This window comes from Plasmodium vivax, chromosome 12 (genome assembly GCF_000002415.2).
Source record: "Plasmodium vivax chromosome 12, whole genome shotgun sequence".
NCBI classification, from domain to species: Eukaryota; Apicomplexa; class Aconoidasida; order Haemosporida; family Plasmodiidae; genus Plasmodium; species Plasmodium vivax.
Genome location: NC_009917.1, coordinates 1,676,604 through 1,694,365, shown reverse-complemented (window position 1 = coordinate 1,694,365; position 17,762 = coordinate 1,676,604). Strand labels below are relative to the sequence as shown.

Genomic DNA, 17,762 nt, shown 5'->3' with positions numbered 1-17,762 from the left:
TTATATATTATTGTAAGTGAACCCTGCTCCTTTATGTTAGCAATTTGCGCTTATTTGCTATTTGCTTATTTGTTCACGTTTTTTTTTAATGCCTCTAAAGTTATTTTTTTATTGCCATTTTTTCTGTGTACGTAAAATAATAAACCCTGAATAAATTCAATCACGTTTAATTTTTTCACATGTATAGCGCATAACCCATAACGCTGTTGTACATCAACGTTATGTAGAAAAAGAAAGAAAAAAAAAAGCAAAAACAAAAAAAAAAAAAAATTGCGCGAACTCGTTACAAACTTGTGACAAACTTGTGACAATACGCACGAGAAAAATTAACATAAAAAATAAAATAATTCATTGAAGAGGAAAAACGAGCTTCAGCTTTCAACCCTTTGGTGGATATTCCACAATTTCAATGTTTTACGTGAATTATTTATTTACCCGTATATATTACATACGCGCGTTTACATATGTACCACTTTGATGTCGCATTCGCTGTATGTGCCATTTGCAACCCGTTATTAAGCATTTTCGTTTTTGCGTTTTCGCGTTTTCACGCTTTTGCGTTTTTGCGCTTATGCGAAGCAGCTCTGCCCTGGGGTTCCAAGCCGCTTCGCCACGTACGACGCGTTTGCGCGTATATATGTAAAATTCGTACCTAAACGTGCGTGTCATTTACGTGGCCATTCGATTTAGGCTTCACTCACAGCTTTGTAAAAAGGGACGCAACTCTGTGTTCCGCTGTTTATGCCACATTTGCCTTAACAATTTACGAATTCTTTTTTCCTTTTTTTTTTTTTTAAAACCATCTTGAGTTCGACAAAGCTGCAACAGCATTATTCGTACCCGTGTGCTTACACTTCCCGTTTGTAACATCGAATTTGAGGCGTGCCCGCCGGTTCGAGGCTCTGCATGCGTATGTACATATATGTATATGTATGTATATGTACGCATATATATTGCTGTTTAATGCACATAGAGGAACCACACAAACTGCATGCGCTCCGCACGTTTGCATAAACACTTACATGAACGTGTGGGGACCTATGTAAAATTGCGTGCATAAGCATTCCCACGAACCGCGAAAATCGAAACGGCTCATCTTCAAAACCGCCACGTCAATTTTAGTCCTATCGCCCATTCGACCCAGCGTTTTTTTTCGCGTTTTCCACCCCGTGCGCGTGTGCATTTGTGCATCCCCCTTTTTTGTTTTCCTTTTTTTTCTATTAAATGGAATTGTAATGAATATAACAAAATACCTTCTGATCATCCTCCCCCTTATCCTTTTAAAGTACCCCTCGCGGAAGGGACTCATCAGCCATGACAACGTTTTGTTAAGAAGTAACATAAGGGGGGCACTGTTAAGGAGAATTATTAAGGAGGAAAATGGCGCCAAGGGAAAAAGTGAAAAAGAAAAAGAAGAAGAGAGAGAATATGAAGAATATTTACAAAATAAAGGATCATACGAATTTGATAAAGTGAAATACAGATATATGGACTATGTAACTTTCACCATTCATAAAAGTTCCAAAAAATACAAGCACTTGCTAAACGAGTCCTTAGTCTTCCTGGGCTCTCAGTACAGCACGGATGAAAAATTAACCTTTCACGTAAAATTAATTGATATTTTGTCCCTACTGTTTGTTCATTATAGAGACAATTTGAGCACCTTCGACCACGTTATAAATAGCTTCCAAGACAGAAACAAGTTAATGAATTCTATTGAAAATGAATTTTTCAGAGAATTTATCGACGAAAGGGACAACTACATTTTCGAGGTGAAAAATATGTACTACAAGGTTGACCACAAGAATGAAGAAAAGGAAAAAATTTTAAGCAAAAAAAAAACAATTTATGAAATATTTTTAAAAAATTGGAAAAATGACGGATACCGTTTTTACAGCATGAATAATAAAAAAAAGGTTTACATACCTAAAAAAATAGATCATAAGAAAAAAAGAAAAAATGAAACCCAGTATAGTTTGCAGTGCCGCAATTTGGTTTCCAGTCCGCAAGACTCAGAGGAGGGGAAGAAGGAGCCCAATGGGAAGGGCCCTGATAAGGGATCCTCCACCCCTAGTGAGGAGACCAACTCGAAAGAGAAGCAAAACCAGGGCGCTGATGCCAAGAAGTTGTCGCATGTGGAGGACGACGTGGAGGAAGAAACGCACGAGGAGGTAGAGCAAGGAAAAAAGGGGGACACAAACAAAACGGAAGAAGCGGCATCTGCAGGGAAGAAAGATGCACAAGAGGAGAACGCCGCCGATGAGTCAGACGAACTGTATGACCACGACGTGTACGAGGATGAAGCGAATCGGGAGGCCCTCCTAGAAAGTTATAACAACCAAATCTGCCACGCTTCAGAGATCGACCAAGGAGGTTCATCCCCATTGAGCAGATACACAAATGGTATACCAGGCGTTACGTACAAAATGAGAAAAGATTTTTTCCTAAATGGAAGTTCATTCAATGTCATAACGCTGATCAATGCGATAACGTCGAATAGGGATAACGCGACGGTGACGAAATTGTATGAAGCTTTGAGAAAATTAGGAATAACAACATTTGACCATCTGGTTAGATACACGAACATTATAGGAATCTTTTTTTCATACGACATTTTTGATGAATTATATTTACAAATAAAATTAGTGAAAGAATACTTCGGACTCACACAGAAGAAGAAAAGCGACTTCGCCTTAGTGGAAAAGGTCGAGAGGAAGAAAAACAAGAAACGAAAGGCCTATGGAGAATACAAAATGAGCGACGATGAAATGTTCGTACCGCCAAATTGTCTGAGCGCATACTGTAATTTAAAATCCGTATGGATGAGAAACAGAAATGTAACAGTGAAGATCGAAAGGACCTCTAGCAACAGCATGAATTTTATGATGTTAGGAGATATTGGGCAAGGGTTTGAGGAAGAAAAAGATTTCGATGTACAGAATATGCTGAACCTTATGGGATTTAATGAATTAAAAAGTACCGTACAGACGATGAAAGATTGGCATTTTAAGAACAACGCTGATTTTGTAATAAATTTAGGAGACAATGTGCCAAACGATGGAGCGATGAATTACATGGAGAATTTCCAGTGGCATAATTTAATGAAGGAACTGTTCGTGTTCAAGAAAAGGAGTGAACAAGAAATTAACAGCATGATGGGGCATAACCCGCTCACCAAACAGAGCATAAAAGATTTTTATAATGAAAAAATGAAAGAAATGAAGGACGATTATAACAATAGGCAGGTAGAAGACCAAGAAATGAAGAAAAAAAAGAAAAAATCGAAAAAGAAGAAAAAGAGTGCTAACAATGAGGGGAAAGAAGTGGACTCTTCTTCCAGCCAAGAAGACTTTAGCCATTATGACAATGACCGTAAGAAGTTGTACCAATTTGATGATGAAGAAGAATCGGATGAAAATTTTGAAGCCATTCCGTTTTACTCCATTTTGGGAGAAAAAGATTACTTCTTCTTTCCAAGTGAACAAATTCAGGAACACTACTCGTATAGAATCCCAGGCTATTACATGCCAAACAACTACTACTGCGTTAACTATGATTTTACGTATAACAATGTAGGGTATAAAGATATAATTAGCCAGGAGAAGTTCAGGGCTTCCTTCATTTTTATCGATACATGGTCTCTAATGGTGGGGTTTCCTATCATAAGAAATTACCGCTCCTTCCGTGAACAATTCAATTGGCTTAGTAAAACGTTATACGAAAGCGCACAGAATAGTGACTGGATTTTCGTCATAGGGCATCATCCTCTAATTTCAAGTGGAAGACGAGCCGATAACTACTCCTATGAGGAACATTCCTTCCACGACATTTTGAGAGACTTCCTTTTTAATTACAATGTAGATGGCTATTTCAGTGCACATGACCATTTAATGGAATACATCAAGTTTGGAAATATTGACCTATTCATCAATGGCTCCTCCTCTAGGGTTATGTTTGATAACTCCAATATGGGCAGAGGTTATTTTGGCAAAGTGATAGGAAAGCTATACCCAGTCACTTGCTACATTCTGAAAACCATCCATCGGGGATTGAAGCCCAAAGGCTGTAGCGTTAATAGGTATTCCAAATGGTCAAACAAGGCAGATATAGGGTTCAGCACACACAGATTGACCAAAGATGAATTCATCACCGAGTTTATTAACGGAAGAACGGGGAAACCACTCAGCCATAAAATTGTCCTGAAAAATAAAAAAAGTGAAAGAAAAAAATTCTACAATTTGGATGGGTACGCAGATGATAGAATCGACGAATTGGAAAAAAAAATAAAAGAATTTACACTAAACAATCCAGATTTGATAAAATATAAAATTGAAGAATTTAACGAAAATATGAGAAAACTTAATTTGATTATGAAGACTTTAAAAACGAAGGAAGAGAGTGAAAATTTCAAGGAGCTACTCTTCCTGAATAACCTAATTTTTGACGTCTCCAAACATCTTTCCGGGATGACCTCCAAAAAATTAAGAAGCATGCACGCCCTTGCGGAAAAGTACTCCATTTTTTTTAACAAAGAACTTGTCAACCACCTTGTCGTAGCGTTGGAAAAAGCGGTGCAGTCTGAAAATAGCCAGTCGGACAACTTAAATGAAGAAATAGATGAGGAAGAAGCTGAGAGGAGACTGAAAGAAAAACAGAAGAAACAAAATGAGGAGAAAAAAACATTGGAGGTTATAGAAACCTTGGGTTATAAGCCTGAACAATTTTTAGAAAAGTACGACAATATGACGAAAGAGGAGAAGGACCTCTTGAAGGAGAAAGTTGGGAAGGACGTTACGCTCGAGGATTATGTCAACCGAATTAGGATCTACGTGGAGAAGAAGAACTTAAGTGAAAGCGATTTGGAGGCCATGCAGGAGAAGGTGGACGCGGAGGAAGCTGGGCATGCCGAGGAGGCAAATGTGCAGCAGGGGGGGAGCGGCGAGAGAAGCAGCGATGGTAGCAGCGATGGCAGCAGCGAGAGCAGCGGAGAAGTCGCGCTCGTGAAGGACGTGCATAAAACGCACCAGTATTTCATGTTTAAGGAAAAGGCCCTATCCGAACAGAACTACATTTTGATGATGCTCAGCGCTCTGAAAATCCATGACAAGAATAAATATGCCCTCAATATGAGTACCAAAAAGGAAGACCTAAAAAGCATTGCTTCGTCCAATTTTCTCTACAATATAGAGAATCACAAAACGTTCTTCCAGTTGTGCATCGAGCTAGCTCCTGACATTAAGAGGATTATCAGCAACCTTGGGGGAGTAGGACTGAGGCTGCCCTTTTTCAAGCTAATGAATAAGCTGTACGATGAAATAATGAAGCTAAGGGACGGACTTGACCGAATTGCAAAGTGATTCCCCCGGCAACCCAGCCCACACTTGGCATGGCCACGGTTTCAAGGGCGTGCCGCGTCCACACCGCAGAAGTCACCACAGCAGTCACCCCGTCCACACCGCAACAATTTTTTTATGTTTTAACGTTTATAGTTTAATTTTTGTACTAAAATGAATTTTTATAGTGTTTTTTTTTCAAGTGCATCCCGTTTGTCAAAAATGTCATCGCTATTTGAAATGTGAAAAAAAAGCAAAAACAATTTTTTTTTTTTCCGAGAAATGGTATGTTCATTTTTGTGCTAAATTGAAATATGTGATGCAGCCCTCCCCCTCCCGTAGGTGCAAACCGTTTGATGTTCTTAATTTGCTTCATAATTGTTTTCGCCGCGTCAACCGGGTTTTACTGCCCTCTCTGCACATGAATTTATTGTGAAGACGCTTCACCATATTTCGAATTGGGCACCCCGCTTTTTCACCTTTTTCACCTTTTTCACCTTTTTCACCTTTTTCACCTTCTTTCACCTTTTTTCACCTTTTCTCACTTTGTTTCGCCTTTTCTAACCCCTTCTGACCTTTTTTTTTTTACCGTTTTGTAATCCCTATCCATTTCCCGCTTTTTTTTTGTGACGTAAAATTTTTGATATATGCGTGTCTATATCAAAATGCTTTTACTTTTTTTTTGAACCCTCTTAAGAACCTTTTGAAAAAAACTTACCAATAATTTTAATTTCCCCCTAAAGTTGTCACCCCCTAAAGAGAGCTCCTTTTACGCACATATGGTATAGATGTAACAAATGAGTTTCCGTTCGACGCGCCGTTTTACCCCCTTATGGTGTGTTACCCCAATTTGGCACTTCCTTTAAGGTATGGTTTCTCCCCATCTAGGGAGGGCAAACTATACACTTGCTTCGCGAAATGGGCATTCTTACGCAAGACGCATACCCATCCGCGGACACATTCACTTGCCTATAAGACCACTTCCTGGCTGCGGCACCTCCGCGCCCCTTCGCAAACACTCAAAGTGAAAGCACTACGGTGGGTAACTTTTTTCCAGATTAATTATTTTCACACAAATTACAAAGGGGGAGAAACGTAAAAAACGGGGGTTGATTGGTGGAAAAAAAAAAAAAAAAAAGCCGATTTAATTTTTACCCATATGATATGCGTTACCTAACATATGTGCGCGTGGTAAAGCGGCGTGCGTACATTAACATGTAAAGAAACATATACGTGGAAAAATAACAAAAAAAAAAAAAATAAATAATTACAATTATAATAATTATAATCATAATAATAATGCACGAAATAGCATGAAGTAACGTGGATCACACACACATCAGAATAAAACAGGGCACAAGACAAGGGGGCATATGTTTTCATACGTGAAACAGACTTCGACGTGGGGGGTTATACACAAGGCGTTCAGGATGATGAGGTTTTAAATTAGTACTTAAAAAAAAATTTAATGAACAAAATTTGGAACAAAAATTTTGGCGGGGGCTCGACAGCACTCATGTGGGTGGGCAGCTGCACATTCCACTGCCGCGTTGAGGCGTTGCCGAATTGCCGCATTGGCGCATCGCCGCATTACAGCATTACAGCATTACCGCATCGTCACATCGTCACATCGCCGCTTACCCCACATATGCACGCGCGTGCCCCGCCTCACCCTTCGCCCCCACCCCTGCCTGCATTTTAAGGATGCTAAATTTGCGGCTCAAATATGGGGATGATACTATCGATGCAGTCCTTCCTATTCATCAAAATCATGTCTGAGATCCAGACAATGTTTCTAATTTCTTGCTCTTTTAACTTTACCCAGGCATAGAAAATCCCAAAATGGCAATGCTGATCAAATGCCGTCTCACACAATTTCACAAGCTTAACGTAGAGCAAATCTTCCAGAGACTTTATCTTATGGTCAACAATTTTATTTTCTTGCATATTTTCATTTTTTATATAAAACTGTTTACATTCTTCATACAAGTTATAGTACGTTGGATAGTTTTCCAAGGCAGCCTGAACCGTTTCATTATTCCAGCATTTTCTAATTCTGTCTGTTCCTTCTGGGTACAGGTAGCCAAAACATGGGAACATATCATTTCTATCTTTTTGCAGCTCCAAACTTAGGCTAGAATTAATTGTATTTAATGTAACTGATAACACTCGAAAGTCTGCAACGCTTTTTAGTATGTGGCCCATGACTTCCTCCGTCTTTCCGCCTAACTTTCTTATGAAATCGTAAAAATCTTCCAGCCACGCCTTCTTCAACGTGTTTCTTAAAATTTCAATATCCATTTCGTTCAGAATAGTTGTTACGTTGTTCTTTTCGTTCGACGCGTTTGCGGAGATGTACTTGTCGAAATAAGTTCCTATGGGTGTTTCTATGAGAAGCACCTTCAAAACATCATCATGAGAGTTCTGCACATCCATGGAGGTGATAGCTTTCATTTGTGGAAAATATCCCAAGGGGTCCACTCTTGATAGCAATTCCTCCGCTGGCTTCTTATTCAACGTGCCCTGTATCAAACTTATTACATTGTCAATCATTTTCTCCTTTGCGATGTAGTCTAGGAATGTTCTCAGCGGTTCTTCTGCCTGTGCTCTTATATAATTAAATTCGTGGGCCATTTTTTCCTTACATTTCTGCGCAATGGTTGTGACTGCAATGGGTGATGGTTCATCCATCATGAACGATCCATAGTCTGTGTCTTCTAAAACGGATTTCAAATCTTCCAGCGTGTCCACCTCCGTCAGTTTTTTATATTCCTCTGGGGTTAAAAAACTGCTGCGGAATCCTCTCAACAAGGCTTCCAAGTAGCCGTTTTTAGAGTTATACAGGCACAATTCCATCCTTAAAGAGGGTTAAAAAAGGGGGCACACGTATGTACAAGTGTACAGTGTACATATACGGTTCATACACTACGCCGTGTGGGCGCTAGCAAATATCTTAATGGCCGCTGCGGTCTTTTTCTTTACTGCAGTACTTTGTTCGTCCTTGTGCAGGCCCGTTCTGTGGCGTTCCTTGGCATGAAGAGATTTCCCGCTTAGCTTAGCAAAGATACAACCGCTGTAATGCTACGCGTTGAGTGCTGTGCGTTGAGTGATGTGCGCTAAGTGCTACGCTCCGAACGCTGAGAATGTTCCCTTCTGCCCGTACAATTCTTAAAAATGTAGAAAAACAGCCTTTAACACATGGAGCTAACCGATACTTACTAGCTTTTCTTACAATTCTCAAATTAAAAGCTTTTTTTTTTTTTTTTTTTTTTTCTTTCGCGTGCAATAAAAAAAAAATGTAGCAAATTTTGTTCCCCCTGCCCTGTTTTTAAAATTTGAAAAAACCTTAAAATGAAATATTTTTATACTTTCACTTCAAGATGATGCAAATTAATCACATATTTTTTGAATGTTCTGTTGGACTGGGAAAGTTCAAATACGTATGAAAATTAAATCTATGGACATTTTGAATTTTTACGCATTATGTATGTAATAATAATGGCACATATTTTTGCTAGTACATTTTTTTTTTTTTACATCATCTTTTTTGCGCTAGCGTGAGATGAGTAAATTTTATCCCCCTTGCGTAAAATGTCATGTAAAAGCGTTAAAAGAGTATATACTGATGATGCATATAATGTTATGAACAAAATGTACGCAAACACCTTTATCTCATTTTTTTGCATGTCAGTTTTCTCAGCGCTGCTTTTATTCACATGGAAGAAAGAACAAACAAAATATTCGAAAACGTTTTGTATACGCATTTATTACATACTCGTGGAAATTGTTAACTTGAAAATGCATTTTTTTTTTTTTTTTTTTTTATACTGAGCATTTAAAGGAGTCAATTTTTTTTGACTCATAGACTTTTTTGCCCGTTTTTTTTTTTTTTTTTTTTTCATACATATAAGGCATTTACGCGGAGATATACACGCACATGTTTATATGTACATATGTACATATGACACATGCCATGACTAACCGTTCGTAATTACGCGTTGGGATAAGCAGCAAAACCACCACTACATGGCACATCTGTAACGCAAATTTTCATACTCCCAGTTTTGCCAACTTTTTCCTTAAAAGAGCCGCTTCATGCTTGACCCTTGCATGTTTTCATTTCGGAAAAATAATTTTAGCAATTTATTTCAACAGATTTTTTTTGCTGTGCGAAGGGAAAAAAAATGTGGAGACTTATTTTGGAGGGGTTAATGCTGTGTGCGCATTTTGCGATTCCCCTTGTCGTTTTCTACATTTAACCACGTCTTCCTCGTTGCGGCGGTTTTTGAACAACGCGGCATTTGCCTGCTGCCCAGCAGGTCAAGAGCCCCCTTTTGAGGTGTTATAAGAAAGCGGCAAGAAAAAAGGCAAATAGAGACAAGCGCTGCAGAAACTGCAAACGTTGCAAACGTAGCGGGTGCTGCAAGTCGTGCAAACACAGTAATTGCTCCCCGGGCATCCATTGTGTGAGAGCCCTTAACGAGGGAAAGCCATTTGAATGCGCAGACAAATGTGGAAGGGCGCATGGACGTAACTGTTCACAAGCGCCACCGTCGGACGGGCGCCGGGGAAATGCCTAAAAGTGAAACTGTAACTTTTTAGACAATTTTTTTACACTTTTTTTAGACATTTTTTTTTCACCTTTTTTGCACTTTTTTGGTTATTTTTTTAAATCTCTGCGCGCACTTATTTCACCTTGGCCCATTTTAAGAAGCAAATGGAAATTCAACTGTGCGTTGTGGTTCAAACGAATGGGTGCTCATCTGTAATGCATAAATGTGCCAAAGGTATCAAAGGGTTAGTTCTTCCGCGGGAATGGGGAAATATAAAATTTTGTACGAACAAATAGCCATGCACTTAAGTGCTTCCTTTTTTTTTAACAAAAATAAAGTCCGCTTTGCTTCCTCGCGTCGTCTTTTCTATCTCATCTGTAGACACTGTCGAACGTCATTACAAAATGATGACAAAAAAGAATAGCATTTGAGACAAAAAGGTTAATCAAATTTTCTATGCGATATTCTCCCGTTAGCTAATTGGGCATCAGTTTCGACGTTTTCATAATTTGATCGTTTGATGCGCTTCCCTTTTTAAGAATAAAATTGGAATTTTATTCCACATTTTGTCACTTCAAAAATGAGACATTTCCCCTGTGCTAGGGTTGAGGATGCACAAAGATAAGGAGAAAAAGTATTGCGAAAAATATATTACTGAAATGTGTTAATAAAGTGCCAAGTTGGCATTTTCCTTTTTTTGTTTTATTTTCAAATAAATCTCAACAAATGTGCAGAGAAAAAATGAATGGTATTATACTTAAATAAAAAAAAAAAAAAAACACGAAACAGTGCTGCTCAGCTTTGCTACTTCACCCCTCCACCCCGCGTTTATGTTAAAATGAAAAATTTCAAATTGAATGCCCTTTCCGTGCCATAAACATTTTGTAGACGACCTTGAATACATCAAGAGCAAAAATATAGCCGAAATATTTGAGGTAGAAAAATAGTGAGAAGAGCAAAAATGAAAAAAGTAGCAGAGCCCTTGCTCCACACCTTTGCTAATAAACACCTTCCACATTTTTGAAGGGACTCCTTGGATACGTTTATTTCGAAAAGCCGCAAAACGTGGTGGAGTCATTGATTGGAGAGTTGAAAAAATTAGAAAAGAAGGTAAACAAAATAGCCACGAATATGCAGCATAAGGGAAAACACCAAAAGGACGCACATTGCGGAAATTCGGAGCGTTGTTTCGCACACTGCGTGGATTCGAAGCGTTGTTTCGCCCATCCCAGAAGATCGCACTATAGGGGATGCTACTCCTCGGAAAATACATATACACGTGCATACGCACATATATGCACACTTCCGCATGTTTATCTATGTGCCTCTCTTACCCCCTCCTCAGAATAACGTGAAAAAAGTGTTCGATGCGGAAGATATAAAGGCAGTGTACAACTTTTTAAATTTACAAAATGAGAAATGTATATCTAGGGAAAAGTGCATTCTAGGTTATCCACAGTTTTGTTTTTCCCATTCGTCGTTATTGCGCGCTGCTCTGTTTTTAGTTCCTCGTTACGAAGCACAACGCTGCGTTTGCACGATGTTTCCCTTTCACCACCTAAGGCCTGAGCCAATTCGTGCTGAACAACAAACAGAGGGAGTTTATGGAAAGTGCAAAAATCTCCAGCGATGTCGACCTAGAAGTGTTCACTTCCTACGCGTAAGAAAAGAAAAAGTGAATTACAAAACAGCGCAGATTGCATATCGATACATTTGAATGTTGAAAGAAGTTGCACCTTTTATTAAATTGTACCGAAACGTACCATGTGCAAACTTTGGATGGCATACATGGGTGCGTTTTTTTTCCCCCTTTAGTGAAAAAATCATTAATATGTAAAAAAAGGCGGAGTTGCCGAAGAGGGAGCGCTTTAAAGAAGTGGCAAAATACGTTTCATCTGCTCGGAAGACATTTCTTTGGTTTGAAAAAGGTTCACTCGATTGATAGCCCCCCCGAAAGGCGCAGCTTTTGCCATTGCGATTTATTTGAACGTGTATGTTTTTAATTTTATCCCTATCTGCGATTTAGCTGCGACTTATGTGCGCCTTTTCTGCCTTTACGCTATACCTCTTGTAAACTCTGCAACATGGGAAGAGAGCAATAGTGCGGCACTAAACGAGGTACACGCATTTTTAAACATATCGGTTGAGTGCACGACAAGCAACTTTGTCCACGCGGTGAAAAATTAAGTCTACTTCGCGAGGGTGACATTTGTACCCTCATCAGGGTAGGCGACATATGGGAACGAAATGGCAGCACTTGCAAAAGGTTTAACCTTAATGACTGGTTCGGTGTGCAATTTAATTTAATTCATTTCACGTCACCTTTTTTTTTTTTTTTGCAACAGTTCCCCCATTTTCGATACTCCTTTTTCGCACCGTGCTCTTTCCCCTTCCCAATTAACATACACTTGTGCTGAACTGCTCCCGTTCAGTTAAACCGTTTTTAAAACAACCACTAAATCGTAGGCAGGTAAATTTACAAGATGCATGTGCAGAAGGGGGGCAAAATTAAAAGGGGGAGAAAGGTCACATTAATAATATAGCAGAGAGAGGAGGAAGGGATGATACATGCCACCCGGGGGTGATCGAACAAACAGGGAAATTAAATAAAATCAGACGTAAGGGGCACAGCATGCACAGTCTACGTGTAACGTGTGTCTCTACCTGCACATGAAAAGGCACGAATTTTGCGATAAAACAGGGTAGTCAAAGCAGTACATATCATATGGGGGGTGCTAAAGGAGCAAAAAAAAAGAAGCTAAATGACATAGTAGTAATTACGATGTTAGCTAATTATTCAAAAATAGCAGCAAATCCAATGTGCGTAGAAACGAAATGGAACAGAAAAAAAAAAAAAAAAGGGTAAAGGGAGGTAAAAAAAGGAGAAAAAAAGGCGAAAAAAGGCGAAAAAAGGCGAAAAATGGCGAAAAAAGGAGCACTCCGTAGCGATTGGTAGATGACCGCTAACCCACAGATGGGCAACTCTCTACCAATCGAACCGTTACGAAATCCGGCTGTCCTTCAAGTTAAACTCCTTCTGCTTCAGTTCTCTATTTTTTCTTATCTGATCATGCTTCCCCTGCATAGCTAGTTTTATTTCATCACTCGTCAACGTTTCATACTCTACGAGGGCAGAAGCAACCCTGTGCAGTTCATCAATGTGTTGATTCAGGACCTTCTTAGCTCTGTTATAAGAATCTAGAAGAATTCTCTGAATGGATTTATCAATTTTTATTTTCATTTCTTCACTAATGTTTTTTTTATCCTGCAAAAACATGGATATATTTTCTTCATTAATTCCTACCCCATAATTCATAACAAGAGATTGCGCTATGTGAGTAGCCCTCTGCAAATCACTAGAACACCCGGTGGTCACATTATTCTTGCCAAAAATAATTTCTTCAGAAACTAACCCTCCCATGAGGATATCTATTTCGCTTTGTACGTCTCTTATTTTTTGGCTGTACTTATCACTGATTGGGATTTTCCAAGTAACACCCAGGGACATGCCCCTAGGCATAATGGTTGCCTTATGGACAGGGTCCGAACCTTTTGTGTAAAAATTAACTAACGTATGACCACCTTCGTGATAAGCTGTAATATTTTTCTCTTCCTCATTTAGGGGAGATTTTCTTTGCAATCCCACAACGACTCTATCAAATGCCTGTTCAATTGAATTCATATCAACCGCTTTCTTTCCTTCCACGGAGCATTTAATAGCGGCTATGTTTAGTATGTTATTCAAATCTGCTCCTGTCATCCCAACGGTTCTTCTCGATAAGACATGCAAATCGACATCTTTGGACAGCACAATTTTGCTGCTATACATTTTTAAAATTTCATACCTACCCTTTATATCTGGCAAAGGCACTACAATCGTTTTGTCTAACCTTCCTGGTCTTACCAACGCTTTGTCCAAACTTTGTGGGAAGTTTGTTGCACAGATGACTACTATCCCTTCGTTCTGTTCAAACCCGTCCAATTCGACTAGCAACTGGTTTAGCGTCATTCTGACAGCACTATTATCTCGGTTGCTTCTTTTCGATCCAACTGCATCAATTTCGTCGATAAAAACGATACATGGCGCATGTTTTTTGGCTGCTTGGAAGAGCTCTCTTATCCTTCTGGCACCAACTCCTACGAACATTTCTTCAAATTCGGAGCCTGATGCTTGGAGGAAGGGGACATTCGCTTCCCCCGCTATGGCTCTAGCGATTAAGGTTTTTCCTGTGCCCGGTTCGCCGGACAGGAGTATCCCCTTGGGTAACTTGGCACCTATTTTTGTAAATTTATCCGAATTTTTTAAATAATCAATTATTTCTTCAAGTTCTTGTTTCACTTCATCACACCCTTTTACATCTGCAAAGGTCACTTTCACATTTTCCACCGGAATTATTTTCTTATTTACTACTCCTATACCTTTTTGGACATTCTGGGATACTCCCTCCAGGTATACACTTGCCGCCGCCACGAGGATTAGAAACCCGATGGTTGACTTGAGCAAACCCCACATGCCTTTTTTACTTCCATCCACTACAGACACTTTTAAAGGCTTCTTGGGGTCTATCTGTAAACTATAAATTTCACTATGCACCCCTTTTTTTTTATCTCCATATTCCATTCTGTGGGCTGACTGAGCCATGTTCGCATAGCCAGAATCTGAGTGTAAATTCCCCGTATCATACCCACCCGAACGGTCGTTATGGACATCATTTGAATGACTCGAGTCATCCATCAATCGTCTATACAGCATAGGGTCGCTATCATATTTTATGTTATCCAAGTTTGTGTATTTCAATTTATTGGTATACACTAGCGCTTTTATATACTCCTTTGTGATGCTTTCATTTTTGATGTTATTGTTGCTCTCGTAATGTTTGATGACTTCATTAGGGTTGTGCACATTTGCCTCCTTATAAAACTGTAATATGAGGAAATTATCATTTGGCTTGTACCGGATTTCCCTCTTTAGTCTATCCAGCCTTTCGTTTTTCAAGAGGGAAAAGCACCTTTTGTTGTTCAGGATGCATTTCACGTTTGCTAGGTTTCCCACATAGAGCATGTGGCTCCTCTTCAGGTGCACCACCACGGCGTTCCGCAGCAGCAGCATTTTGCGAGCAATGTCACCAACGTTTTGCCCTTCTTTTTTTAGCTTTTCATTAAATTTGACGAATTCGGGGGCAACAATATATGCTGATGAACTTTGGCAGGGGGGACGAACGGGCACCTTCTTTTTACGATGCGCTATGCTGTACACCGTCTCTGCGGTGTTTCCCTTGTGTTCACTTCTGTTTTACGTATACATATGCCCTTGGTCTTGCGACAAATTAGGGACTTCCCACTCCTAGCTACGTTCTCTACGTGTGCCCTATGGCCAATTTGTCATTTACAATTTTGTTAAAAAGGAGCCAATTTTATCTTCTTCTTTTTTAATAACAAAAATGTATAACCACCTTTTGGTTAATCATAAGCAACTGCGATAATGTAAACTTATACACGAAATGGTGTTGTACAATTTTATGGAGGCAATTCTATGCAAAGATGGAGGAAAAAAAAAAAAAAAAAAAATTAAATTATTCGCATACAAATGACCAATCGCGCTTGAGATACACATAGATGACACTTAAATGACATTTTTGCAAAAATATTTGTAACTCCTGAGTCCATACGGGTTTGCAACAAAGGGAGCATATATACATATAATTATGCAAATTTGAAGCGGAAAAAAAAAAGGGGCCTCCAAATATATCACAATACTCTTTGGTCAAACAGAAGTTTGCAAGTTTGTACAAACATGTAGGCGATTTTTTTGCTTTCGTATGTAGTGCGTATGCATGTGCCGACATACATACACGGAGGCACCTGTTTATTAAACCAAATGCCAATGGCGCGGCATCTACCTTGACACCTACATTGTGAGCCTCATCTGACGCGTAAAATGTGATGCCAATTTTGTAAAAAGAAGAAACAGAAGCGAAACTGCAGCGATTTTTCTCCGTTCATTTTTATTAGACTCGTCATTGTTAATGAAAAGGCATTTTTATCCCCAAATGGTGTATTCACAGTTGCACAAAGGTGAAAAAGATTTTTTTTTTTTTTTTTTTATACATTTGAATGGGATTATATATTTGCCAAGCGCGCCCAATGAATTTCCGTAGCATATTTTGTGTATAGAAAGCCCGCACCAGATGATACATATCCCCCTTCACATTTTTTTTTACATTCGATGCATAGCAGTGTGCCTTTTACTTAGCTATTTTTTTTTTTTTTTTAAACCCCAATTGTTAAGCATTATGCTGATACTGTAGCAAAACACATTCATTTTTACAACGGCGATGTGAATATTTTATTACCGAGGATGCAACATTATGGCGAACGAGGAAGTTTTTTTTTCAGCCGAATGGGCATGTGTACAGGTTGTGCATGTATGTAATAAATATGCCAACATGGTATTGTTCAAACGGGGGCCTATATGTCCGCATAGCTCTTACGAAGCAGTGGCTTTCTTCCTTATTCCCATCACGCTTCACCCCGCTGTTCGATGCAAAAGAGGGGAGATGTACACACATTGGCCAACACAGAGCTGTATATGCACATGTTTAGGTGTATATACCCGTGAACCATTTTGTATGCTGAATGGATGTAGAAGAGCCCAACTACATTATGACCATTCGCGCTAACACGGACACACATCGGACGATTGTAGTACATCCCTCACCCCTTACTCCTATAACGTATGATAAAAAAAAAGAAAAGCGAAAAATTTACCCCCACGTTAAACATTTTTGCCTTGTTATGTCGGAGCGCACCACGATGAGTACCCCCCACTTGCATTTTAATGATGATACCATACGGACGTGGTATCACTTACGTAGACATTACTCTACAAATGTGCGCCTAAAACGTGTGACGATTTTCTCATTGGAGGTACCTATGCTTCACGTTCTTAACACGTATACACCCCTTGGGGCAACCCCCTTCCCCATAGTGCCCCTTTAATTGTAATTCTACAGATAGAACGGTGGAAAATTCGGCAGGTCAAAATAGTTCAATGCTTACTATGAGCATAAAATGGGTCAAAAAAATAAAAATAAAATAATACACAACGAGTAACAGGAGGGTATAAGATACATTCTGTGTAACTGTTTTGTTTAACCTGTTTGGTGGGCTGCACCATTTCGCGCTCATGTGTACTATTTGGAGAGCGGACGCGGATTTCCAGGTCGCCCTCACCGCGGTTGTCTCTATCCCTTTAACTTTTTTCCGCGTGCGTGAGGAATAAAGAGGGGGTACATTAAAAAGGTTAAGGGGAACTGACAAGGATGAAATGCATTTTCTGACTTTCTTAATTTGTTAATTTGTTAACTTTGTTAACTTTCTGAATTTCCCCTTTTTTCCTTCCACTTGGTAAAGGCGTTCCTAAAGAAATGAAGCTATATTTTTTACAGGCTTAATAATGTGCCCGGTCATACGTTCGTAACCTTCGTGTGGGAGGATGAACGGCATGGTAGAGGCTACGGGGAGGACACACTTTGGCATTTTCCCAATTTTTCGCTTCCACTTTTTTCGCGCCCACTTTTTCCCTTCGCCTTGCGCTGCGAGCCATTCACACTTGGCAACAAAAATCGCAACACACAAATGTATCTCCCAATTTTTTCTTTCAAAACTGTGCAAGCGAGTTGTCGAATTTTGTTGCAGAAAAGGGGAAAAAAAAATTGCCATTTGAAAATTGCGAACTTAAAGCGGCGAACTCAAAACTGTGCACTCCAAACGGCGAACTCCAAACTGCAAATCACCATTTCCCAGTTCCGCTTACTCAGCGATGTGACTGGAAGATGGTCGAGCGAGGGGCCCGAAACGTCGAAACAGCAAGGCC

The 17,762-nt window shown here is 39.4% G+C and overlaps 4 protein-coding genes across 4 annotated transcripts, besides 16 other annotated features; 2 read left to right on the top strand and 2 right to left on the bottom strand.

Moving 5' to 3' along the window:
- Positions 1 to 266: 266 nt before the first annotated feature.
- Positions 267 to 293: a microsatellite.
- Positions 273 to 5,357, top strand: PVX_117230 (Ser/Thr protein phosphatase family protein; the record flags this gene model as incomplete). The annotated part of the gene is made up of 1 exon (XM_001615691.1): positions 273 to 5,357. Exon 1 carries the CDS (start codon positions 1,236 to 1,238, stop codon positions 5,355 to 5,357), a length of 4,122 nt encoding a protein of 1,373 aa, XP_001615741.1. The 5' UTR covers positions 273 to 1,235.
- Positions 1,507 to 1,530: a microsatellite.
- Positions 4,113 to 4,154: a microsatellite.
- Positions 4,393 to 4,414: a microsatellite.
- Positions 5,358 to 6,153: 796 nt separating the features above from the next.
- Positions 6,154 to 6,175: a microsatellite.
- Positions 6,176 to 6,714: 539 nt separating this feature from the next.
- Positions 6,715 to 6,735: a microsatellite.
- Positions 6,736 to 7,040: 305 nt separating this feature from the next.
- PVX_117225 (vacuolar ATP synthase subunit d, putative) lies at positions 7,041 to 8,189 on the bottom strand (the record flags this gene model as incomplete). The annotated part of the gene is made up of 1 exon (XM_001615690.1): positions 7,041 to 8,189. The coding sequence occupies one exon, from the start codon at positions 8,187 to 8,189 to the stop codon at positions 7,041 to 7,043; it is 1,149 nt and encodes a 382-aa protein (XP_001615740.1).
- Positions 7,177 to 7,205: a microsatellite.
- Positions 7,465 to 7,530: a microsatellite.
- Positions 8,190 to 10,329: 2,140 nt separating the features above from the next.
- Positions 10,330 to 10,365: a microsatellite.
- Positions 10,366 to 10,494: 129 nt separating this feature from the next.
- PVX_117220 (hypothetical protein) lies at positions 10,495 to 12,167 on the top strand. The gene is made up of 5 exons (XM_001615689.1): positions 10,495 to 10,821; positions 10,913 to 10,996; positions 11,232 to 11,334; positions 11,450 to 11,546; positions 11,702 to 12,167. The coding sequence occupies exons 1-5, from the start codon at positions 10,744 to 10,746 to the stop codon at positions 11,721 to 11,723; spliced, it is 384 nt and encodes a 127-aa protein (XP_001615739.1). The 5' UTR covers positions 10,495 to 10,743; the 3' UTR covers positions 11,724 to 12,167.
- Positions 10,498 to 10,527: a microsatellite.
- Positions 10,827 to 10,869: a microsatellite.
- Positions 10,923 to 10,952: a microsatellite.
- A 720-nt stretch (positions 12,168 to 12,887) lies between the features above and the next one.
- PVX_117215 (ATP-dependent metalloprotease, putative) lies at positions 12,888 to 14,996 on the bottom strand (the record flags this gene model as incomplete). The annotated part of the gene is made up of 1 exon (XM_001615688.1): positions 12,888 to 14,996. The coding sequence occupies one exon, from the start codon at positions 14,994 to 14,996 to the stop codon at positions 12,888 to 12,890; it is 2,109 nt and encodes a 702-aa protein (XP_001615738.1).
- Positions 13,471 to 13,500: a microsatellite.
- Positions 13,525 to 13,562: a microsatellite.
- Positions 14,997 to 16,415: 1,419 nt separating the features above from the next.
- Positions 16,416 to 16,458: a microsatellite.
- Positions 16,459 to 17,056: 598 nt separating this feature from the next.
- Positions 17,057 to 17,084: a microsatellite.
- Between the last annotated feature and the right edge of the window lie 678 nt (positions 17,085 to 17,762).